A 26155-nucleotide genomic window follows, 5' to 3' on the forward strand; every position below is an offset into this window, starting at 1 on the left:
TTCTTCCTTGTGGGTTGGGTGCAAAGATAGGAAAGACCTAACACTGAGACCTTCACGAAATGTATGTAAAGTCCCTGAGATACCAAGTATGAATGAGACCTAAGGAACAAGACAGAAATTTATTTCTGTAGTACTGCAGTAACAAGGTTTGGTGTTGTGTATGCTTGTAAACACACAGATATCTTGGGGAAATACTGTTTTCCTGGGAACTTTTGTGGTAAATGCAGAGCAGTGGATGTTGGTTGTGTAGTACATATGCCTCACAGTCAAATACCCCCTATAGCCTTTCCAAGTGAGCAGGTCTTGGAGCAAAAAGATAAAAGTTGAAGCCGATGTGGGAGAAAGGGAGAAGAAAGACTTGGGTTAGCAAGTCACAAAGTAAGAGCCTGAAGCAATAGATGGATGGAGTTACAACAGAGGGGTTATTACAAGAGCGAGCTTGGGTACTGTGGGAGGTGTTAAGGCTGCCTCAGTGCTGCTCTTGGGAACCTGCTTAGTGAGTAGGGGATCAATGAAGACTTGGATATGCTTCCCAAAATGTTCTTCAGCTGCGATCATCAATGAATTACAGTGCTGGCAGCAACGTATATCTGCTATTTTAGATTCCAGAATTGCTGATGGAGCAGACTGATGAGGGAAGGTTAGCTACTTTCTCATCTTGTCTTGGGCTCAAAGTGGAGCCCAGCAGTTCCTCTCTGGCAGCTCCAGTGTGCTGGCAACAGGACCTTGAGGTTAGTCTTGCTCCCTGACTGCTTACTGGTCAAGGAGAAAGTCCAGACCATCCTCCTTCACTGACCTCCTTGGAGCAACTGGAGAGGGTCTGACTTAAGGGCTGAAAAAATGACTTACTGTGAAAAAGGCAAGAGGCGCAGCTAAAGTCTGCGAGGAATGAAGGGCCAGACAAGGAAATCTGGTGAACCCTTCCACTCATAGGCTCTCTGAAGTCTAGTAGGCCGATTCTAGCAGTAGGGAAAAAGCTCCAGGTTCACCTTCTCTTTAGGATAGAGTTGCACCATTTTCTCTGTTGGCAAAGCCAATTTAAGAAGCTGTCTTTGCAGCTGCTGCCACCTGCTCTCGGACTGTGGCTCCCTACCCTCTCCTTGTGCTGCTGCTATTTGAAGAGGGACTTTAAAGTGGGTCACTGAAACTAGTCCAGTTTTTAAAAGCTTTTTTTTTTTTTCTCCTAACCTGGGTCATTCCAGTGACCTCATTTACAGAGCTCCCCTCCCACTGAAGAGTCGCGTTGGCTCAGTGCTGCAACAGCAGGACCGAGAGGTGGAGGGCTGAGGATGGGTGGGAAGGGTGAGCGCTGCGGAGCCTATTGAGGCAAGTGTTCGTGTAACCACATGTTGAATGCAGCTTTCCCGGGGGAAGGGTGGGAGAGGCAGGAGAGGTGAGGTCAGAGCAGTGCGTGAGAGCATAGGAAGGAAAGAGGGGATTAGACTTGTATGGTGGGGGATCTACACCAAGCCTTTGGTCTTGTCCCCACCCAAGCTTGTCCATTTCTGTCCTCCTCCACAAAGTTGTCCCTTGAAACGTTACCTTCATTTGCCTCCCACAAGCCCTGGAAGTGAACTTGTTTGTTTGATTATCCCAGTGCCAAAAGGGCACCCTGATGCACCTTTTCTGACACAATGTACCGACGTGGTGCTGAAATGAGGCAAACTCGATCCTTCCGGGTACGCGGACACCTTTCATCATCCCAAAGCAGCTTTGCCAATTCACTCCAACTAATCCCTCCATTGTGAGTAGAGTTGTGTTAATAACTGGCAGCAGCTGGAGGGTATGTGAACAAATGCTATAGTTCATGCCTGTAACGTGGTGTAAGTGATGCCGTGCTTTCTGAGTTTTCTTCATGACTCGTTATTGTGGCACCTTTGTGTTGAACTGCCTACAGTAACCTGCTTCTGCTCCAGGGCAGGAGGTAGGTAAAGCTGCCTTTGTTTGTGAAGGTGGTTGCAACTCAGCTCTGAGCTTTTCTGGAGAAGATTGGAGATCCAGGGGACTTTTAGAATTGGTGTCCTCTTCCTTCAGTGCTGCCGTGTCTTTCTCCCTAACGCAGATGTTGGTGCGCCTTGTCTTGGACACTTCAGAGTTCTCTTGCTCTCTGTTGGCTTTTCCAGGCCCAGCATCCCTGGCATTTTCACTGCTTGTTTTAGTGGCTCCTCCAGTGGCCTGCCCCTCATTCTGCAAACTGATCAGGGCTTGATTTCTAGTTCCATGGCTTTTCTACTGGATTTTTGTGTTAAATCTCTGTGGTGATGGCCTGCAAATTTCCTATGAAAAGGCATAAATATAAAAGCCTGACTGACCCTTTTGTGTTGCCTCCAGGTAGTAATGAAGAAAAAATGAGAGTGAGTTTATAACCAAGAGGAGTCTTTACTAACACAATACATAACTAACAAGTGAGGAAAGAACTTGATAGAGCAGGAGGAGATAGCAACAGTTTAAGTAGCAGCAGCCAGATCAAACCAGAATATGCTAAGCCTCCCTAAGCACCAGTTACCCAAAAGATGTGGGTTTCTAATTATTCTATTATATCTTTCCTCAAAGCCTTTAGTTCCAAAGTTGCGTAAAGGAAGGCTTTGTGGTTTTTCTCCCCTGACAAATCCCTGAAGTGCTTTGATAAGAGAGGAAGAGGAAGTAGCAATTGCCACAACACATACATGTGTTTACAGTGCTATATTGTTCAAGAAAATCTACATGAATCCTGGTTTTGGTGTAGATGAACTCAACCTCTGAACATCTGTGTCAGAGGCTGTACATCTGGCTGCAGCTCCCAGCTTGGGGCTTTAGGGAAAGTCTTTCTGGTGTGAAAAGTCCTTGACCCTCGTTCATACCACCCTGGTAGCAAACGAACCTGGGTTGTGTCCGATGTGTTCAGTCCTTGAGCTCTTCTGGAAAAGAAATACAGCTTTGACGTACTGTGTAAACAAACAAAAAGGTGTTTGCACACCTCTTTGTGGAGAAACAATTGAGCTGTAACTGATGCTGCCTGCACTGTATGTTTATTCAGCCAGAAACTTGCCTCGAGCCAGCAGTGACTTTGCAGGTTTTCCATGCTCAGGCACCATCAGTCAGTGCCAGCTGTGAAGGAGCCCAGCTACGCTGGTGCCAAGTGTCCAAACTTCTGGTTGGGATGGGAGGTCAGATGCCTGTCATCCCTGCCGAATGCTTCCCTTTCACAGTGCTATCAGGGTGGCCCTGCGATCTTCTCGCTGTCCCACAGTGTGACTGCCAAAGCTGGTGAGACCAAGCTGGCTCACTTTTCTGCCTGTCTTGATCAAAACAACCTGTGTTGTCCAGACTTGACGTACACGCCTGATGTGCAGAACCCAGGCAAAGTCCAGGACTCACCATATCTTCATCATGTGCGTCTGAAGAAAGCAATCTGCACCTGAGTGTGCAACAGAACCTTCCAGCTTTGCGATGAGAGTGGGCAGCATACTTTTGAAGGCAATTTAAGAAAAAGCTGCTAGAAGATCAAGGATTAAACCTTTGCGTCAAAAAGATACTAATGAAAAATCTCATCTGCGAACTTAAGGAAAAAGGAGGATGCATTTAAATATGTCAAGACCACCAGGGTATAAGAGTGGTTCAGATGTGAAGCTGGGCAAGGTGATTAACTTATCAGTTATGATGAGTAAAGGCAGAACCATTCAGTTAAGTATTTGTTTCATTTATTTGGGTAAAAATAGAATGATGTCCCATTTTAAAGCAACATTGAAATACTTCCTGTATTTTTATTAGTAACTGTGAGGATGCTAAATGACAATTATATGTCTTTTTAAATCAGTAAGCACTGAAGAGTAGTTAAAGAGCTCTTTTTGTTATTACTGTTTGCTTTTTAACTCTTCTTAGAATGTTGGTTAGAACAGCAAGTGTTGTGCCATTCCTGGAGAAGTATAGGAGATGACAAAGACATGGCTGTAAGTTGATTAGCTCAGTTTTGCAGGAAAAATCCTGGAAAGTGAGATATGGAACAGAGCTAGGATGGCAGCATAATTGATGTCAGTTATCTTGGATTTTTTGGAAATCGAATCTTGTCGTGTAGATGAAGTTGGTCTTTTTTTAGGTGAACTAGAAGCTTGATTGATAAAGGTAACCTTTATAAGATAGGCAATAGTTATTTGTCTCAGTTCATTACATTCTGATTCTACACAACACTTGTAGACATATCCTTTTTAGGAATAGAATATATCGCACAGCTTTAAAAAGTTCTTGTCAGGGTTGAGAATTAATCCCTTAGTGTCACTTGTAGTGTAATCCTGCTGGCAGGTATTCGCAGCAGTTAAGACCAATTTGTAGGAAATGTAAAATTACACTAGGAAAATTTGCTGGAGCCAAAGACTGGGGAAGTATGGAGTAGGAGGACTGGGTCAGTCTAGACCTTTTTGTAGGGCCCTTTTCTGAGCAATCCTTTACTGGAGCCAAATCAAAAGTCAGGCATCTCAGAGGTGACAACAAATCGTGCTTACAAGATGAGGATTATATTCTGCAAACCAATGACTGTAAAAAGAGCATTGGTGTGTTATATATAAAATGTCTGTGTAAAAGGGACCCTGCTTTGAGCAGCGTTAGCTCCGCATGCTGGCCTTCCAGAGTCAGTGCTTCGGAGATTTGGGGAGAAGTTGAAAACAGTTCAGAGAGATACCGCAAATGTGACTCAAGATCTAGGAGAGTTGCCATACCATAAGAGATGTGATGAGCTTGCTCCAGTTTGTATGGTCAAGAGAAAATTAAGAATGGGCTTTGATCAGTCTACAAGTGCTGTGTGGGAACAGGGCCATGAAGAGTGGCTGCTGGAACAGCTTTGGCTGGTGGAACTGGTTCTTTTATCTCATGTGCAGCAGCTCATGCTCACCAGGCTGACCCATGACTGATTATCCACCTAGAGGCAGATGTTTACATACAGTGGTTTGTCAGTAAGTGGATCACATGCAGATGTGGAAGGGACTGCTGACAGTAGATGGTGCTTTAATTTAGCAGAAAAGGGAAGAATGCGATTAAGAGGTTTTGAAGCTGAAACAAACACATCTGTATTCAAAATTGGTAAAGGCTGGTGTACTAACAGTAAGTGGGAAAGGGATGGAGAGGAGCGTCTATAACTTGTAGCCTTTGGATTTCAGCATGGTATTCTTCAAAAAATAAAAAGAAGAAAAGAAGAAAAGTCATGGCTCGAAGGCAACTGAGTAGAGAAATTGCAGTATTTCACCTGGCACTCTTGTTTGGGAGGTCAAACTTTCTTGTCATAATCATCAAAAGAGCATATTTTCATCTGAAACTTCGCCTATCTGGAACTGAACTTTATCTTTTTTTCCTCCTGCAGCACCTTCTCCATAAATGTTTTGACAAAGCTGTTACCCTCTTTGTCATTGGGTTGGGTGTATTTGGGGCTAACGCTTTCTCTTCCCTCCTTGCCACAATATACTGCCTGAACCAGGTCTAGCCTCTGCTCTCTCCTTGTCACCAGAACTGTATTTATTTTCTGTGCCATTGTCTAGAAAGCTCTCTTTTGCCTGATTTGATTATCACAAGCATCCACAGTTCTTCAACCCTTAGGGATGTGAGCACTGTGCTAATGTCTATCTTCTTGAGGAGGTTTTTTTCTTTTGGAAAGGCTGGGATCTGCGGCGCAGTTTATCTGAGCTGGGGAAGCCCTTCCTGAGCATTTCTTGGTGCTGTTAATTCTGTGCATATCTCCAGCTAATGGCTCTGTCAGCAGGGTAACCTTCAGTGGTTTAGCTGAGTCTTTAAAGTCCACTCCAGCCCCGCTCTGCAAAGGCAGACCCCACATAAACAGAGCTTTCCTCGTACTGGCTCTTTAGTGTGATCACAGTGAGGACAGCCTAGAAGAGACCAGTCGACAGTGCCTGGGACTAGGAAGGCCGCCTAGCCCAGAGGTCTGCTCCAAACAACTGATTGCCTTGGACCCTTTCCGAAAAAGGCTCTGCAGACACGTATTCCTTCAGTGAATTACCAGAGATGGAGGCATATTGCCAGAAGAGCCAGCTGCGTTTGGGATTAAATGGCTGGAAAGAAGTCCTCTCTCTGTCTTCAAAACGAAATCACTTTTTAACATCTGCTGCAGAGAGTTCTCGTGACTCGTAGTTCCACGAGAAACTGTTCTCTTCCTTCTCTTTCCTGTTTCTTTGTTAATTAAGGTTATTTTCCTTCCCCTTCCTCACCCATTGTGTCTCCATATATGTTTCTTACTGGACAGGAGGGGTGGGGGATCCTTCTTCTATCCATTTAGTGTTTTTCTGTCTCTTGAAGTCTCATGGTAACTGCAGCAATTTTGCACTCGGCAAGGTGAGCACACCCCAGATGCACTCAGAAAATTGCTTGGAGAGAGGACTTCCTCACTAAGCCTTTGGTTTATTGTTATTTCAGTGCTAAATGAATAATGAGAAGGTTAAAGTAAACAGATGGGTTTGATTCAAGCCCATCATACCAGGGGTGTGGGGGGAGAGGAGCTGCTTGTCCTGACAGCTCATCTCATTAGACCACACGTGGTGTGAGGTGTTGAAAGCAGCTCATCACGTGTAATGCCCAGGCATGATGGGGTGAGCTGGGGATCAAGTGTATCTCTGTTCTCCCCTTGAATCTTAATGTTCCAAAAAGTTTCCTGTAGGTCTCAGATGCAAACTAAATATGTGCAGCTCTGTGTGTTTGAAGTTACGTTACAAAAATCACCTCTTTCCTCTCTCTGTCCACAGTCTCAGCTGCCGGCGATGTATTATTGTGGGAAATGGAGGAGTACTTGCAAATAAGTCGTTGGGGTTAAAAATTGATGACTATGATGTTGTTGTCAGGTGAGTCTTTGCCATCGCAATTTTCTTGTCATATATCCAGTTTCTGTATCAGTTCACAAGCTTTGCAGGCAAAGATTAAACCTACACTAGTAACAATATCTATTAGTATCGAAGTATTAACTAACATGGAGGGGGAAAAAACAAAGAGCATGTAAGCGTTTGTTATAAATAGTGATCACGTCAAAGGGTAAAGGTGCTCCTCAGGCATCCCATTTTCCACAACTGTTTGGGGATGTGCTCTCTCCTATGATTCCACTTGAACCTTCTTTTCATACCTCCTTTCTAAAAGCTGCTTCTTTTGTGATGCCCTTAGGTGGTGCAGCAGTAAAACCTACTGTTAGATCTGCTCCCAGATACGTCCCTTAGGTAGCTCAGAGAAATATTATTGGTCATACATGTGTAGCATTCCCCGGGACCCACACCGCACAGGATGGGAAGAACTAAGAACAGTGCAGCATAGGGTCTTAGGAAGCAGTAAGCCTCCGTGAGTGAGGATGCAGTAATGATTAAACACCTGAAGGTGCACCTTAGAAGCTGTGAATACTTTGCCTCTGTTTCACTGCAGATGATGATGTTGAGTAAGGGAGCAGAAGCAGAGTGGCGTAGGAGTGGAAACGACCACAGTCAAAGTTAGGACTTTTTGCTTTTGCTGAGGATCTGGATCATCGCCATCTCAGAACGCTTGAAAAACGTGCTGATATGTGAAATCACAGGTCTAGTCATAACTCTTAGTAATAAATCTGTCAAGTCAGGGAGGTGTTCTGGGTGATTGGAGATTAACAAACATAATACCTGTACTAATGGAGAGTGAGAGAGTGTGTGTGTGTAGGAGAGAGGGGGGATGTGCTCTAGGGAGCTACAGACTCATTAGTCTGACTTGAAAAACACGCGGAGTTTTATAGCATGTTCTGAATCACAAGTAACAAAATGCTACGATGGTAAATAGGAAAAGTGGGCTAAACTGCTGTATAAGTTTATGAAAACTGGTTTAATGTAGTCTAAGCTGGTAATTTTTTTTCCTTAGTAAGATAACTGACTCCTTATTGAAGGGAATGTAACTGATGTCATCTCTCTGAACTTTAGTCAACCATGAGACATGGTGGCAAATAACAAATTCTTAGCTAAGGTGGAAGAAAGAAAAGGATTAGTAAAAGAATTTCAGGCGTAGAGAAGGTATCATTTAGCGTGGTCACCTTTCTCTCTGGTCTGCTAGTAATGGGCGCATAAGGAAAGAATAGAATATACATAGAGTAATAAATACCCTCTCACTCTGGACAAAAAGACCAAGAAGATCCCTTTCAGTCCTTTGTTCCTGTGAATGGTTCCCTGCTTTTCCGACAGTGCTCTGGACACAGGGGTGACTGTTCAGAACAGGATGAAACTTTTACAGCCCTTCTCCTAGTTCATCCCGCTATCAGTTGCTAGCAAAGAGCTCTTACTGCTCTTCATAGTCTGGTGACTTGCAGTTATTTGAGCTGAATTAAACTTCAGTTGTAGCCTCTTCGTAGGCTCAGACTGTTCAAAAAGTAGCAAGAGAACAGTTTCAATCCATCTGGACTAGGCCACCCACTAAGATTTACATCAAAAAGTCCACTATTTAATTTCTAAATGAAAAGTTCAACCTTTTCTCTCCATGTCAGTAAATCTAAGTCAGTTTGCAAGCTGAGAGGATAAGAGGGTAGCTAAGCACCTGTGCTGTTTGTGGGATGGATAAAGGAGAGAAACGTCAACTGTAAAGGTTAAATGAAGCCAGGCGCTTGGATGTGGGACTGAGGAGGTGAGACCAGACTTCTTAAATGTATCCAACTGCTTCCTTTACTTCTGGGAAAGTCCATTGTGTATAGCATCCTTTTTCATGGGTTTCAAAACTCCTTTGAAGGATCAGATTTGGGACCTAGGAGGTGAATTATAAGGGAAAAATGCAGTACGTTTGTGAACAAAGGAGTGATCCAGCAGTAAGTGGAGTTTTTTGATGCATCCTGTGTTACCATGTGAGGATCGCTAATTGCAGCAAGAAATTTTGATCTTGTGGTGAAGAGAGTCGGATCAGCTTTGACAGTTCTAAAACAGCTTGGAGTGAGTTAGTTACCAGGGTTTTTTTTAACTGGATATTATCAGATTTCAGTGCAGACGTTAGTCCCAGCTGTCATACTGTTTACCTGGCAGGAGCTTCTTGCAGCAGTCAGTCATGAGCGCTCTGAAATGCCTCCTTAGAATAGATTGCAGACTGGGGAAAAACAAGTATGTGGCAGAAATTCCTGCTTAGAATGAGCTAGGGATTCACCTGATGATGATACTTTAGTGATATTTGGGAGGGTCTCCATGGTGCCTAGGTTAGGAGTTAGTGTCTCTAAGCTCCCTAGTGCCATCAGTGGATACAGAGACAGAAAAAAACTCTGAAACTTCCTATGGAGAAAACTGCCTGTCCATGGGCAGTATGAGGAGGCCTGGCATCCTAACAGGTTTTCTAAGATTTAGCTGTGTTTCTAACCACCAGCGTGTCCTGCCTGGGAAAGGGTTCAAGCTGTGTAGTATGCGCCTTCGTGAACACAGGTTGTGGCTGCCAGAACTTTTCCTGCTCCATTGCCTGCGCTGCCCCTGGGGCACTGACCCTGGGGCTGACAGTGCTGGCTTGTTAGTGGGACTCCATCGCTATGACTCCGTCAGCAACTTGAATTCTGGCCCTTTGCTGGAGACCCGAGTTCATTTTACTTGGGGAAATGGTTTGTTTTGTTTCCTGTCTAGGTGCAAAGTGGGGGTCCCAAGTTTGGGGAGCTTTCACATGGTAAGCAGCAAAACAGGGAACCTGGCAGCTGGGGGTGGGGAAAACCCTGCCAAAGAGCTACACATTGACATTTGAAACAAGTGCAGATGCTAACCTTCCCCTCAACTTCAAGACAACAGGCGAAAATACGTATAACTAGCTTTCTTTACATAGTACTTCATTGTATTTATCTCTGTTACCTTTAGGGCCAGGTGCTTTTACATTATGTAGGCTCATCTACCCCAAAGAAACACAACACCTTGAAGTTTAAATAACATCCATAGAAAAGTGAGTGATGTGTGAACACGCAGTCAGCAACAGAGGAAAAAGCAAGGCATCAGGCTGGCTGGGAGCACTGTTTTTGCAGGCAGTCAGGTCTAGATACCTGAAACTCAGGGTACAAACAAGGGCTTATAAACCACAAAAAAAGGCTTCATCTCCTGTATAAATTGTGTGTTGCCAATTCTTAAGTTGGTTTCCCTTCAATATTTTATTCCTAATGATAAAGTAAGTATTTTTACTAAATATACATAGGAATTTTTTCTCCTTAATTCTGAATAGGATTTCAGATTATATACAGGGATTTTCTTCTACTAAAAGGTTTCTCACCTAAAATGCTTACCCGGGCTGAAAAAGACAAATCCAGATCCTCATTAACATTCCTACATGGCAAAATTTGCAGTCCATAAGCACTTTCCAGTATATTGAACTACCCCAAGTCAAGAAGGCTGCAATAATTCAAGCCAGCAATGCTGTTCCATCGGGGACTGCTTGTTTGATGTCAGCAAGATTTGTATTCCGAGTTACTTGAAATTTCCTCAGCTTTGGGTTTCTAGTTTTGAATAGAAGTTCTGAATAACTTCAATGTCATGAAAGTCATCCTTGCTGTTGAGGCCAGAGCAGTTTGTTTTTTGAAGGGAAAAAGCTTTGTCCCTGAGGGGTGTTTCTAACAAAAGCACAGCTAAACACATAGCATTCCCTTAGAAATCAGTATGCCCAAGAAGAAAGCTGTGTGTCTGCTTGGGTGTTAACAGAGTGGGATGCACTTCCACAGCAGAAACTCCTCTGAGTCGGTGAGACTGCAGTGGTGCTGAGCCTTACCGCAGCTGTGCAGCGCAGCCTCTTTGCATTGGCATTGCAGGGCAGCTCACCTTCTGGATGGGCCAGTTTGGGGAATTAAACCAGGTGGAGATTGTTCTTTTGGGTTTTTTTTAAAAAATTGTTAGCTGGTTTAGTTCCCTAAACAATCTGGCTGCAGGTAAGAGGAGAAGTGTAAGCTCTGGAACTGGGTAGGAGCATGAGACCAGTTTCAGTTTGCTTAAACTGTCATCCTGTATTTCAGCCTAGCCTTGCAGAATCCAAGTAAGATATCCCAGGATCGATGGGATGTTAAAACATTAATGCTTAGTTTGTAATTCTAAATTTGCAAGGGCAATATTTTTCAGTTTCCTTTTCCAAAGCTTCCAACCCAATTTAAAGCACAAGAGTGGATATGCAGAAGTGGTTTGCATTATATGAAATGAAATCATTTATAGAGCTTCTAATTAAACTGTTGCCACTGGGTAAAAAGCTTCATAAATGTTTGTGATGAAGAACTGCAAGAGGTAACATTTGCTGCCGTAACAGCTGCATACAGGGAGCTCTTGCCTGGCAGTGATTGCTGTATCATCAACATGCATGAGTGTAAGTGGGAATCCATGACAGTGTCTTCTCTGGTTGCCCTACAGGCTGAACTCCGCTCCAGTGAAGGGCTTTGAAAAAGATGTGGGTGGGAAGACAACTCTCCGGATCACATATCCTGAAGGTGCAATCCAGAAAATGGAGCAGTATGAGAAGGATTCCCTGTTTGTTCTGGCGGGATTCAAATGGCAGGATTTCAAGTGGCTGAAATACATTGTTTACAAGGAGAAAGTGGTAAGAACGCTGTCAGCTGGCATTGTGAAGTTCACCTAATTAGTGGGCAGACATGACATCACAGTCATATTTGCCACGTTTTGGCCTGAACCTCTGTGTGTCCAGCTGCATTTAAGTGAAGGCTTTTTTACCTCGATGGACTTCAGCTTTAATTAAATATGCTTTACAAAGACATCTCTCTGTAACCTGACCTTGCATCACAGATGAGGCTTTCTATTCAAGATTATATTAGTGTGTGCTATGAAGAATTAACTTAACTTTTATTTCTTTTAAAGGGTATATAAAAGGACCAACTTTTGCATGGATTTTATGGACTCAGGATTTAAGAGCAGAGGAATGAAAAGAGCAATGGCAAGGGGATGAAATGGGAGTTTGGGGATAAGGATGTGATGGCACAGGAGGGGAGGAGGACACAGCAGCAGCACAACTTGTTGAAAAAGCTACAATACACAGACTTTATATGACCTCTTGAATAGCACAAGCCGTTATATTTTGTGCTTTTATTGCTGTACTGAGATTCATGATTTGAGTTTGGCTAAAGTATCATCTGGAAGAACAGTATCAAGTCTAATTTAAAACCATTGAAATGGTGAATCTACCACTTTCCCCATGTAAATATTTTGTCCCAGTCAATTGCATTAGTGCCCCTCTGAAGTACCATGGACCTGTTACTAGTCAGGGTTATTCTCTGTAATTCACCCATCCTAAATGGAATCAGGTTGTGATCACTGACTTCTCATTCAGTGGATGGCTGGTCTTTATCTGTTGTTATGAAGTCGGGAATAAATGGCCTCTATTTGGGTATAGTTCTTGTTTTACAAATCTTATATCTCGGTTTTCAAATGTTCTTTAATGATTTTTCAACAAATAACCAGACAAATGGATTAATGTTCAGAGGATGGGATGTTATATCATGTGTTTGGAGATGAAGAGAAGCAGTTGGCAGCTCATCGTATACAGAATGAAACAGTCTGGGGATATAATTGCATATGATTGTTACATAGATGGCCTTAAGGGCTCATATTTTGCTCTTGTCTCACACTGGCACCAACTTGCAATTATTTTCCTGGTACCAGACAGATGAAGTTATCTGTCAGCCTCTGGGCAAGCACAAGCGGGCTTTCGTAACATGAATAATTGAGTCAAAAGTAACTTTCTTTGGTTTGTGTCACACTCTTGTTCTTCATTCTGAGTAAGGGGAAGCCCTGGCAGCATCAGTGCCCTGCAACCTGAACGCAGTTGTAGGGACTCCTATTGTTTAGCTTGAAATTCAAAGGATGGGTTGGTTTGCTTCAAAACAAATTGAATTTCCACCTGATGCCTGCAGTCACGTGGTCATCACTAGGTTCTAATGTGGTATCCCCTATTCCTGGAAAGATGCGGCAAATAGTTTGTTAAAACTTTCTAGAAGACTGGGGAGAGTGATTGCAGTAATCTTAACTGAGTGCTTTAGAGCCCAGCTTGGCAGAGAGCAGAAAGAACTTGAGCTCCTTGCATTGCATGTTACTTCACTGCTCTTGTGGTTGGCTCCTTATCCTTCATTTCTTTGGTATAAACACTCCATTTTTTTTCCAGTTCTTGCAGGTGATGTTTTCCAGATAACTTAATTCCTGTTGCTCTTTTGAATGCCTGCAGTTGATTCATCTTTTTTCTTAAAGAGTAGTGCCTAAAAATGTACGGAGTACAGCAAATAGAGAGGAGCAAACAGCTACTTCGCTAGGCCTCCCAGTTCTTGTTCTTTATGCATCCACTGCTTTGTCTGCCTTTTCCACAACGGTGTGGGACTGAAGGTGAGTGTCCAGTTCCTCCAGGTCTCCTGAAGAGCAGCTACCTCCCCAGCTCTGCACCCTGTGTTTGTACTATTGGCTCTTCCTGCCAAAGAGCAGCACTGTGCACTTGTCCCTAGTTATTCTTTCTTCCAGAGCATTTCTCCAGTTTGCCAAGTTCCTTTGGCAGAGCTTTCCAGCATACCTGCCATTCTTTCCAGATTCATGTCCTCTGCAATTTAATAAACATACTTTTTACTTCATCATCCAGGTTGACAATGAAAACACTAAACAAAGTTGGTTCCTAGGCAGACCTCAAAGTAATAACATCCTTCTATTTCTACACTAAGCCCACTGAGAACTCCTCCTGGATAGTTTTTTGGCCACTTCTGAACTTGTATCACAGTAGTATCGTTAATAACATTTTTTTGGCATGTTTGTGAAAGTGATATGTCAGAAGCCTTACTGAATTCCAGTTTATGTCTTGCTTCTCCCCTATGATACTTTTTTTCCCCCTGTATAAAATACAAATTCTTTTCAGTAATGATTTGCTCTTGACAAATCCACCTGGGTTGCTACTCATCTTTGTTATTTTTTTTTCAGGTCCTTACAAGTAATTAATCTCGCTATGCTGAGAACTGAAATCATAAATCAACTGTATTCCCATTTTTTGCCGTCTTAAGACTAGGCACTACTTGTCCATTTTCAGACCTTTGACACCCTACCTGTTCTACATAAGTTCCCAGAGGGAATCATTGCTGGTTTTGAGGCTGCTGAGCCAGTTCATTGAATACTTCAGGATGTGGTCCAGGTGACTGGAAAACATCTGTCTTGTCTTCTCTCGTCTGATCTCTCTCTATTTGAGGCTGAGATGTTGCTGTCACTGGCTTTAGCTGCAAGCAGGTGGCTAGCACAGCTGCTTTTTCTAGAGGAGACTGATGCAAAAAGTGCTGTCTCTTAGCTAGAAGTGACCCAATGGAGAACTAACAGTGCTATGGGAATAGGGCGTAGGCGTCTGTTTGTTCTGGTAGCGAGTGTTAGTATTTTTATCAGTGTGTGGTTAAGTTCAAAATGATTAATGCCTGCCCATCACTCTCTGTGGAGAGTTTTGCTCTCAGCTGATTTTCCAGAGAAAAGGGAGTTTCTTCCTTTCCTGGGTTTATCTAGAGGCATTTGCTTGACCTGGGAGCTCTGTATGCCACTTATTGCCCATTCCTGATTTGAGATTAGGATTGTCTCTGCTGCAAACCAGCAGTTACAGTGAGGAGCCTGACCTCAGGATGGAGATAAGGGAAATTGAAGCACTCTGCTAAAGAACAGCACTACTGTGGAAGTAGACACATTCCTCAGGGAAAAAAAAAAGGGGGGGGGGGGGGGCAAACTGTGCCCTCTGTTTCCTTTGCCCCTGAATGTTGATGGCAACTGCATGTGTCCATGGTAGTGTCACAGGTCAGGTATGAGACTTTCTGAATTCCTTCAGACACTGGACCTGGAGCTGCTTGGACCTGCTTCACCATAGAGAATCTATGGGCCAGGTACTAGGATGCTTACTTAGTCCTCTCTTGAGTAAATGAAATCCAAGGGAGTTTATCTAAGAGAGGCGAATGGCTATTTATTGCTGGGGTCAGTGGTCAGATAAGCTTATTCTCCCTGCAGCTGAGAGGGATTTGTTCTGTGATATGTTAGTCTTTTGGCAGCACTTGCAAACTGAGGGAGGGATAAGTACTTTGAAGAGAGGAGGATTTTCAGGAGATATTATAAGGAAAAAGAATCAGTGTGATGCAGAAGCAGCAGCAGAACGGTGAGGCAAAGGATTTGATGTGTTACATAGTCTGGCACAACAGCCTTCCGGAGGTCTGCATGATGCCTCTGTGCCCTGGGAGACACTAAATGCAGAAAGAGGAACACTGGAATATGGACCAAAGAAACAGTAAAAGATCAGCTCCTTTTATTTCATACTTAACATATCTAGAAGCAAATAAAAACTTGGGAGAAAAGATGAATCTAGAAAAAGGACAGGTTTGGCTAAATATTCATACTGCATTAGCAGCGAAACAAAGGTAGTCCCCATCACTGAGTTCTGGGTGAGCTGGCACTCAAAACTGTGAGTCTTGGTGGCAAGTTAGGGCAGTACTGTGTCACTGGAGAGTATAGACTTGCCTATAAGAAGGGGAAAGGTGGGTGAATCTGGGCAACTAGAACCCTGGTAATCTGATCTCAGTCATTTGACGAGCATTAGAATAAACTGGAGAAAATAATTACACTTGTTGCAGGTAAATGGGGAAAAAGCAGTGTGGGATGGAGAAAGGTGACATGTTCAGCAGAGGGGACGATTGCACCATGCTGGCATAGTATGTCAGTGTACAAGCGGGAAGGAAGTAGGTTGGAGTCCCACAGCCTGCAGTCGCGGGAACCCATGATTATTGCAGAAGGGTCACAGATGTGAGTAGTTCGTGCGTCTGTGGTGACTGGTCTGGCAGCCCTGACTTGCAGTCATTGCTGCCAGAGCCTGCTGACACTTCCAGGCACCCCTCCTCTGATGAAACGGCTGCTGCTAGTGCATCCCCAGAGGTGGATTACTCATGGACGGCCACTCAGAACAGTTACACTCTCTCCTAGACTGTTCTTTTTGCCAGGAGACATTGTGCATAGGTATTGTGATCCACCCTGCTGCTTCCCACTGTTGAACCGTCCTGCATCACCCCAGGTCTCTCAGTGACAGCAGATCTTCCTGAGTACCCAAAGTACCAGAGAAATTATAGGGGGAGGGAGGTTTGGCCATATACTGCTCTTTATCAAAATAATGGTCAAAAGCTGAAGGTTTCTCTATTGTGTTGAGGTTAGATGGTTCCTGAAACAGAGGAATTTACAAGCAGTAGTTATGCAAACCAGCCATCACAGCCTGGCGCTGAGGCTGATTCCAGGGTGGTTTTTTGCCCGTCATTAGTGAATCAGAAGGAGCTCTCTTGCTTGTTAGGGCTCACTTCCCTGAACATCTGGCACATGGCGGCAAACCAGCCAAGTGAGGGCAAAGGTTTCACGAGAAATTGGCAGCTTACAAGCTTCCTTCTCATGTGGTAATGAGCCTGCAGACGCTTCCAGCAGGAATCTCTGCAGCCTTTGCCAGGAGGAGTCACTTGTGCAGTAAGTGCCAGCGGCACCTTGAAGCTGTCTCTGATAGTGAAGTCATAGGAGCGAGTGAACACCTGCCTGCGAGTGAGGCCAAGTTCGGTTGTCTGTCCGTGGAGGGACGTGCCTCTGATGACTTGCACATGGCAGTGATGCCATCTGAGAAGCAGCCGTCCCCCAGCAGATGTTGAGACTCCAGCAGTGGGCACGACATAACCCCTCCTCCTTTGTCACAGCATCTGACTGCTGCTTGTGGAGATCTTGTGGATGTGACAGCGGTGGAGATTTTTTTTTTTTTTTTTAACCTTTTATTTGGGAACTGCATTTCTGCTTTAAGTCAACAGGTTACTTCTAGGCCTGCTAAAATGTATGTTACGATAGTTTCCTGCCTTGATCGGCCTATGTTGCTGTGCTAGAGCCAGGGCCGGGCTGCTGCCAGGGCCCTCACTGTCTCCTGAGCTTTTGTTTAGAGCTTTTCTTCTTCTACTAGTTAATGGCCTTGTCATGCTACGTGTTTGCTAGGGCAGACTGTGAACGTCACAGCACAGCCTTGTAGTACACTGCAGATTCTTCGGATTCTGAAATAGCCTTGCCTGTGGGCTGTTTTGCATCCCTGGGAAAAAAAAAAAAAAAAAGAAGCCACCATGCTCCTCCTGTCAGCTTAAGGAAAATAGTGAGGCTGTGAATCTGTCTTTGCTGTCCAACCCCAAGTAAAGCATGTATTTACAGCTTGTTTGGAACTTGAGCAGGCAGTTTCTCTGCGTCTGGGCTAGGGAGGGAGAATTTGCTTTTTTCAATGCTGTCACTTGCCTTTGGTGACACACGGAGTGGCCACTGCCACTGGCAGTTTCACTCCAGAGTTTGCTTCTGCGTTGCAAATATTTTCTTTCCCTTCCTCCTCCCAGGGGCTTGTTGCTCTAAAATATTTTGTATACGGTTGGCCTTTTCAGTTTTTAAAGGACTGTGAGAAAGGCTTTTCATCTGGTTTTGGTGGAGCTGTAAATCCACCACTAGTTGTCGTAATGCATTATGAATGCAAAGCTTGGTTACACATTTGTGATGCCTGATCCTGTGCTGAGACACAGAGCTGTAGCCCACCTGCTTAGAGATATGCCTGAGTAGGCATTGCCTTGTGTCCTCCTGCTCTCCTTGGATTTGGATGGAAGGGGAGAGAAGCTGGACTTGCTGCTCCATCATAAATGAGAAGCAGCTTTTGAATTGGAAAGTCAGCTTAAGGGTTGTCCTATTTCTTTCACAAATTTGAGTTTTCCCCTAAGTAGCCATTTACAACTAATCTCTTCAGAAGTATAATATAGGAAGGCATGGCTGGTGAGTAAGGCAGGCAACGAGCATAAAGGACATGACGAAGCTTGCACTGGAGTGGTGATTGTCCTGTGGTCCTAGCACATGGTGCCGAAAGACTGTTTCCACTTACAGAGTGTGAGGGGATTTTAGGAGGAATTGATAGCAGAGAATACCTTATCACATCATCAGGATGGTTGAGTGCCTCTGTCAAGGCATCTGAGCCGTTACTAAATGTTGAAGCAGAGAAAATGCCTTGTAATAAAGTGAAAACATGAGGCAGACTCTTCTCAGTCAGACACTTGGCAGGAGCCAGAAGAGGTGGGAGAGTCTGCGTGATGTATTCTTTGGAGAATATTCTGTATTCCTTTGACAGAAAGTAGCTGGGAGGTAGTTTGTCTTTCTGGAATGAATCTTGGGACAACACTGACTTTTTTTTAGGTTTTGATCTCTCTCTGGCTGTGCAAAAGGCTAGTCCGTACTGCCTGAGGGGTTGTGCTCCCATGGTCAGGACCTGGTCCCCCAGTGCAGTGCATTGGTGGGAATGGCCCAAGGGAACTAAGGAAGACTTCCATATGAAAAAATAAATCCTCCTCTGTGACTGGCCTAGGAGACCAGAGCCATTTCCAGAAGAAGTATGAACACTGGTGCCCCATGAGAGAAAGTGAGCCAGTTTTTTTCCAGTCATGGTTAGAAGAGAGGCTGGAAAATAGATAGATATGCTATATAAAATCTTGTCCCTGCTGACCAGAAGAGGGAGAAGATCTTAGTTCTGTATTGTATAGCTTTTAACAAGCCTTCAGGTAGCACTGTGGTGAGGACCATACAGGAACCTCAGTAGACAAATGACCCAGTTTGCAACATGGGCCTTGGGGGAGACTTCCTGGCCAGATTCCCAAAGGAAGGTTGTTGGTATGGAAGGTGCAGGCTGGAGCTTGCCCTTCATACATACCTGCATGCAACAGCGTAATAAGATTAGGCAGGTCACTACATAGCTGAGAGCTGTTCCCACCCAGACATACTTAGTGTGTCTGTAAGTACACCATCAAGCATCAGCTGGTGACAGGGGCTGCTCTGATGCTGTTGCAGTGTACCTTCATAGCATTTAATGTTATCAGATGGGCGCACACTGGACAATAAAATTTGTCTGCCTGGACTGCATGGTCATCAATATCCACAAGTCTGTAGCCACATTCACCTAAGTTTCTGGGGCAGATGAAGAAAATTAAAAATAGCCGTAAGTACGCTATTTTCGGGATGAAAAAATTCCAGGTATCAAAAGTTTGCGAAGTAGCTATATTTGTAGGAATAACATAATTGATTACCCCAATTTTAGAAAGTTTCTCCTTAAAATTCAAATAGAAATTGTTGATGTGCCTGCCCTTCCGGTCATTCCCACACCATGCATGGGTTTTGTCCTTTTTTTTTGTCCCTTGCTTTGCTTGCTATTACATAACTCCAATCTTCCTTGCGCTATACTTACTGTTAAAGGATGAGAAACATTTACTCATGCTAGGCTTCAGTAGTCCTTAAAGAACCTTTATCCCACATCTGCCAAGACAGCATCGTCTTCATTTCTTGCTCAGTAATCCTAGCTGTGACAGAGCGCTCCAGTCAGATTTTTATTCTTCTTTAGTTCCTTTTCCTTCACATCATTCTTAAATGAAGACACCCAAGCAGAATTTATCCCCTAAAGAGACTGAATCATTGCCCTAGTAGGACATCCTTTCTGGCATTGCCTCACCATCCTGCTTTATCCTGAGACAATTTCTTCTTAAAATTGTCATCTTCTAATCTCTTCTGATGTCTGCTGCTATCCAACTGGCAGGTGCTGGCCTTTTCTAGATATTTCATCACTTCTTCCTTCATCCATGACTCAACCAAAGTCAAAAAAGATGGATAATTTAAAGAGTTGCCGTTTTTCCACATCTCTTTTGAAAAGCCAACAGGAGTGAGGACCCGCTGAAGAGCTAGTGCAGCTGTCTTGAAAAAACATTGGGAGGATGCTCATGTTGCACTCATCCTCTTTGGCAGGCTCTGACAATATTCAGACATCAAAATTATGCAAATCCTTGTAGATGCATTTCAAGGTCATAGTGCATGTAAACTCTGGTTATACTGGTTAGCTGTGTTGATCAAAGATAGGCTCGGAATATCTGAAGCAATGTAAAGAAATTTATTCCAAATCTGATGCTGATCGTAATGAAACACACAATTCCATAAACAGCAGAGCTAATGAAATTGCCTGATTGCCTGTGGATTTATGTCCTGCTCCCTCGTGACTCCCTCTTGCACCACAATACTCTCAGATCTCCCTCACCTCATAAATACCCAGTATGCTTTATCCTCCCTTTTATCCCTTGCTACTGCCTGGTGGTTGAATGCTGGCCAAGACATGCATGTTCACTGGCCCATACATACGTGATTGGGCACCTGGCAGACCAAATGAACAGGTAAGTGCTGAGCTCGCACGGCATCATCTCCACCTGGCCTCACATGCAGACATGTGGGTGTCTCTTCCACTCAGATGAACGTGGCTTTACCACCAGTGCAGCTGGGGGGGCTATTGCATTGCCCACATGTGCAGCAGATGTTGCTCCGTACTGGAGGAGCAGTGCTTTGTGAATCCAGCACATGGACAAAGTCAGAGAACATCGTCAACAGTGAAACTGAGACGTCGCCCAGAGGGTATCAGCTATTCATGCAAGTGTTAGTAGAATAAAGATGTTCTGTGTTAACACTTCAGTAAAGAACTACAAGAATCATTTGAAGTCTGCAAAGCCTCCCTTAGACTAAGAGATTTGAGTTCAATTTATTTAGCTTATGCATGAGATTTTGGGGAGATTTACTTGTAGTCTGTCTCTATCTACCTAGAGGGAACATTTTTTCTAAGAAGACTTTTTAATTTAGTATGGAGAAGTATATCTGAAGCTAGGCAAACGACCAAAAAAGGCAGCACATATATATCAGTATAATTATCTTTGCTACATCTGCCCTACAGGCTTGATGAATTTGCTCTTGAAGTCTTAAAATCAAGACTGGATATCTTGCTAAAGTTCTGCTCAAACAGCGTGAGAGTAAAGGACTGGAAGGAGAAGTTGCTGATGGAAGGAGCACCGTGCAGGACGTTCAGGAGGTTGTCAGCAGGATCTCTCTTGGCCTTTCGAGCAGTGCTGATAAGAAATAGCAGAATGTAGTGGCTAGGAGCTGAAGCTAGATAAAATCAGCCTGGACAGATGTAATTTCCTAGAAATTTGTGCTTATAATTACTTGAATGACATACTTGCCAAGGTGAGCACTGACTGCTAACACCTTCTACTGAAATACAAACTTAATCCAGTACCTGGGAAAATTCTGTTCACTGGGAGTACCCAGGACACAGGGCCGCACTCTTGTGTTGCCTTCTCACCATCCTGTTCTGTGACTCTGGGAGCCCCTGTCCTCACTCTCTATGACCCGTTTCTTGACTATGAGGAGCAGGATAACAAGCCAGTAATACTCCTGACAGCTTTTTATGAAAGCGAGTTGTTTGCTTCGTCCAGTTGTCTGCAAGGGTCACAGCAAAGTTTTCTCTTTGTGGGGCACAATTAGCCAGATCTGTTGCTGCATCCCAAGGGAGGAGGCTTCATAGAGTCTTTGAGGTGAGCAACCTCCAGCATAACAAAATTCCCCAGAAGAGCCCTTTGGAAAGCATTGCAACACCACAGGATGCTGGGAGTTCACCCATGTGCAGTGTGAAGACTCAGAGGAGGGGAAAAACACTGATTTGATTTTGTAAATAAAATCACATGCTTTCTCTCAGTGGCTGAAAAGAGACTCCCCTTTCACAGCTCCGGGAATTTTGCTGTCTGCATTTTTTTCTTTAAACTGGAAAAAAAAAAAAGTCTGAACAGTAAATATTTATCCAAGATGTGTAGTTGTTAATATGATCCAGTCTTCAGTCATTTTGAATGGTGTCATGATGACAGATGTTAATTCAGAAAGGAATAGATTGGACAATTTATGCCTGAAACACATGTGTTCCTTGGCGGGCTCCATGGATTTCTTGCATAGTTAGTGCTGTCTGAGCAATTTGTAACGTTTTCTCTGCCTCGAAGCACATAGGGCTCCAGGACAGGGGGTTGACCTATATGTCCAGTTTGCTATAATAAACACTGAGGTAACTAAACTCCCCGTGTGCTTTAATCTTCCTAAATATATCTCTCCCCCTGTGCTCCAGCTGTGTGTGGTGCTTCTGGTTCTTCCCAAGAACAGCATTTTCTTTCTGCAAGAGAGGAGGATGGTCCTGTATGCGAGGGGTGTGAACCCCTGACAGCCTTCCCCTCTGCATTCAGCTTCTCTCCTACCTCAACATTCAGTTATTTAATGAAGCAAATGACACTTGTCCTGACAACAAAAGGGAAAATAAACCAAGGCACATGAAGGTAGTAAGCAAGAGAGATTCTGGGAAGACCTCACGTTTTCTTGTAGCTTTTATATTCTTACAGTTGTGAATTTATGGGACACGTCTGAGGGTGTTTCTTCTCTTCTTAGTTAAGACCAGGTTTGTAAAAGTGTGTTAGTATCTTGGTTTGTATTTACTTTTTTAATCAGAGATGTAAAATTGAAGGAAAATGGCCAAGCTGCTGGGTGCACAAAGCTTTTGGTAAGTCTGCTTGGAAGTTTTTCTCAGCTGGTCCATCGGTTGTGTACTGGCCATTTCCCATTAAATGAACTTTGCCCACAACAGGCAAGTAAAGAAAATACCGAGCCTGGCCCAGGCAATCAGCACTTGGACTATTTGGAAAAAAAATTTTAAATGTAAATGTTCTGTTTGGATTAGGGTTTATTTAAATTCTCATCTTTTAAGAATATTAAATAATGTTAGAGAAAAACTCTTCTTTTTTAAAACAACTATTATTAATGCAAGTCTAGAAAATAAAGTAGGGCAGGAGCTTCCTGGCATCTTCCCAGCCTCTTGTTATTTTGACCTTTCTGCTTTCTCCTCCTAAAGGATGCTGAATAATTTGTATATATTCTATATGAACACTCCGTGAACATACAAATTATTTGGCTTCTCATTTCAGCAAAGATGCCAAAATAGGAGAAGACAGATTTTCTGTGTACTCTTGCTGTAAAAACAATGTAAAAATTTCCCTAGAGACTCACTTTAAGATAACTTCAGAAAGCGATGAGGGTTTCTAGGCCATAATTCTTCCTGTGGTGATCCTTTAGGTTTTTTTTTGTTGTAATGTGCCAAGAGTTTAGTCTAAATATGTGTTGTTTAATGAGTTGTTGTTTGTATTCAAACTCACGAACCAGTTCAGCTCCTTAAAAAAGACTTTGCTGATGGGTGTCCTCAGATGCCCTGGGATGCCCTCATGCTTTGTCACCAAAGCCTGCAAAGACAGCTTTTTTAAAATTTTAAATTTTTTTTTTCTTTTGTGCAGGCACACTGTTGTAAGTGGAGCAGGTAGCCGTGCTTATAGTTGGGATCACCTTATGTTTTCCGTTATAAGCAACGGAAAATGTTCTATGATTTTGTTACACTGTCATCTTTGAGCTGATGTTTTCCATGCCACGTGTTTGGCACAGCTGGAAAGTTTAGCTAAAATAACTTAGCTGTCTCTCAGGATGAGGCTGCTGAAAATGCATGGGTTTATCCCTGTTGTTTTTTTTTTTTAAAAAAAAAAAAGTCTCTCACCCTATTCTGCTGAGATTCTCTAATTCTTCAGGGCAGTGGCTGGGAATCAGTGAGGCTGTGTTACCATGGCAGCCTGATGTGGCTCCTGCTGTTCTGTGAAGTCCCATGGCTCGGTCTGCTGTTCCATGGGGTCTGTTAGACGCTGGCAGCACTGGGCTGCGTGTGCTGGGCATGGTCTGTCCTGCCAGGGCTCTCCTGCCCTGCCTGCGCAGGTCAGGTGCCCTCCCCACACAGTTCATCCGGATGCAGCAGCATCTCCAGGGATGTAGGAATAAAATAGGATTTTCCATTCAACTGCTTCTCCACAAAGAGACTGGGGCATCAACTGGAAGCAGGGCATCTCTCCTGGACTCTGAGGAACCCCTTCTCCTGCCATCCACCTGGGCAAGATGAAGGAGCAGTAATCTGGTCTGGTGCAAAGCAGGAGTGTTGGAGGTTGAAGGGTGATGGGTACTGGGGACAGCAGAGAAGGGAAGGGTTAACAACCAGCAGGAACTCCTCAAACACTTGCAGGTTTGTTAGGTGTAAATAGTTCAGCAGCCCTATAAGAGGGTGGATTTTTTTCCTCCTCTAATAGCTGATCTAGAATACAGTGTCTTACTGGCGCTTGTGGTTGCGCTTAGAGGACTGTGCCGTGGGTTTAATTGCTCTATTTGGTGGAGTTTTTCTTGGGTTGATTTTTTTTTTTTAAACATATTAAGTTACCCTTTAAAACTTTTTAAAGAGCTTTATGGTTATAAAAATCAAGCTGCCAGAAGTTAGGAAAAGAAAGAAAAAAAAAAAAGAAAAAAACATTGCATTTTCAACATTAATTCTGTTCTCCTGTGCAGATGTTATCCTTAATTGCATAATTACATCCTGGCTCTTTTAGAACACAGCTGTCTATCTAATGGAGAGGGAAGACTGAGATTTAGACTAATTTCTGTAATGCAAGACATTCAGCCTTGGTATGAGTAGTTGCAGAAGCTGTAGAACATCATGTGGATATGAGAGAGGAAAGGAGAGGAGCAATAATGGCCTCCTGATTACAGACACTGAGGATGCCTCTTGAGGAGTGGTTTAGCCTTTAACTGACTAATGTGATGCTGGGCAAGTTAGATAAGAATTTCTCAAGCACAGTTTAAGTCTCATGGGGTGGATATGCAGGTGACTGTGTTTGGCAGCAGCAAAGTCAATGGAGCTGTATTGTGAGCTTAACAAATGTTCTGAAAATTCAGCGTAAGGTGTGTGAAGTAGAGCATCAGGAGGCAATGGAAACTGTGGGCCTTCATCTTTTTCTCACCTGTAAAGTGGTGTAGTTAACATGCCAAATATTGTAGGGATGCTCTAAATATGAAAGTGTTGTTTGTAAAACACTTACATATAAGGCAATATAAGACAAATCTTGTGGGAAAATTAGAAAGTCACTGTTCACAACAGAAATTCTGAGCTGAAGCTCTGAAGTTGCAGGGCTGTCCTACTTCAGCGCTTACTAACCCATGGATTTGGCCTTTCAGCCATGGTATTCTTTTAATAGATGTTATGCGAGTATGACATTTCATAAACTATGTCATAAAAATAATAGTGAAATAAAGGGGCCGATCCCTTATGGGAATAAAATACCCTGTAAAATAATGGTGATATTATAGGTCCTGTTCTTCTTTGGGATTTTTCTGAAACTGTACTACTTTAGATATTTTTTCACTGAAGAATTATTACTATTCACAGACAAAAAACCACAACAGAAACATAAATTATCTAAATCCATTCCTTTTACTAAAAACTTCCGTCTTTCCTAAGATATTTCAAAACAGGAATATTTCTTCAAATTTTGGCCCAAAATCCAGCTCACATTTTGAACAAAAGACTCTGTAGTACAGTGTATCCATCACCCTGTTTGCGCATAGTACAAACACGTCTTCTGACACACCGTATGTGAGCTATCATTTATGCTTTGACTTGTGAAACACAGTATTCATCAGAATAATCTTCATTTTTTTTTCTGCAGCTCATCTGACATGTTCCAAGTTCCATATTCTTCACAGAACGATCTCTTTTTCAATACTGTTTTGTTATCTCACAACTGTGAACCGTGTTTTGCACTCAGTTCCACGGATACAATAGAAATTCCTTTGCATTTACAACATAGCATAAAAATAAATTTGCTCTCCTGACTCTTTAGAGCTGGTCTTGGCCTCATGCTACCTAGTCCTGTGAATCGGAAGACACCAGTTGGTATTAGACCACCAACAGAGAGGGTCCATGTCAGTCTGTATTTATGTTAGCTGTAGCACTCAGTTATATAGAATCATAGAATGGTTTAGAGTTGGAAAGGACCTTGAAGATCATCGAGTTCCAACCCCCCTGCCATGGGCAGGGACACCTCCCACTAGACCAGGCTGCCCAAGGCCACATCCAGCCTGGCCTTGAACACCTCCAGGGATGGGGCCTCAACAACCTCTCTGGGCAACCTGTTCCAGTGCCTTACCACCCTCAAAGTGGAAAAACTTCTTCCTAATGTTTAATCTGAACCTGCCCTCTTCCAGTTTAAAGCCATTCCCCCTCGTCCTATCACTACATGCCCTAGTAAAAAGTCCTTCCCCAGCTCTCCTGTCGGCCCCCTTTAGGTACTGGAAGGCCACAATAAGATCTCCCCGAAGCCTTCTCTTCTCCAGGCTGAACAGCCCTAACTCTTTCAGCCTCTCTTCATAGGGGAGGTGCTTCAGCCCTCGGATCATACTCATGGCTCTCCTCTGGACACCCTCCAGCAGGTCCATGTCCTTTTTATGTTGGGGACCCCAGA

At 43.5% G+C, this 26155-nt stretch overlaps 1 protein-coding gene across 3 annotated transcripts in view; it reads left to right on the top strand.

The window, feature by feature from the left end:
* Nucleotides 1-26155, top strand: part of ST3GAL3 (ST3 beta-galactoside alpha-2,3-sialyltransferase 3) — a 183882-nt gene that overhangs the window by 126744 nt on the left and 30983 nt on the right. For all 3 annotated transcript variants that reach the window (XM_082483417.1, XM_082483416.1, XM_082483418.1), the window contains 2 exons: nucleotides 6720-6815; nucleotides 11307-11493. In XM_082483417.1, coding sequence (XP_082339543.1) covers nucleotides 6720-6815; nucleotides 11307-11493 — 283 coding nt within the window. The remainder of the gene's footprint in view (nucleotides 1-6719; nucleotides 6816-11306; nucleotides 11494-26155) is intronic.

Source organism: Vanellus vanellus (genome assembly GCF_965231255.1).
Source record: "Vanellus vanellus genome assembly, chromosome: 5".
NCBI lineage: Eukaryota > Metazoa > Chordata > Aves > Charadriiformes > Charadriidae > Vanellus > Vanellus vanellus.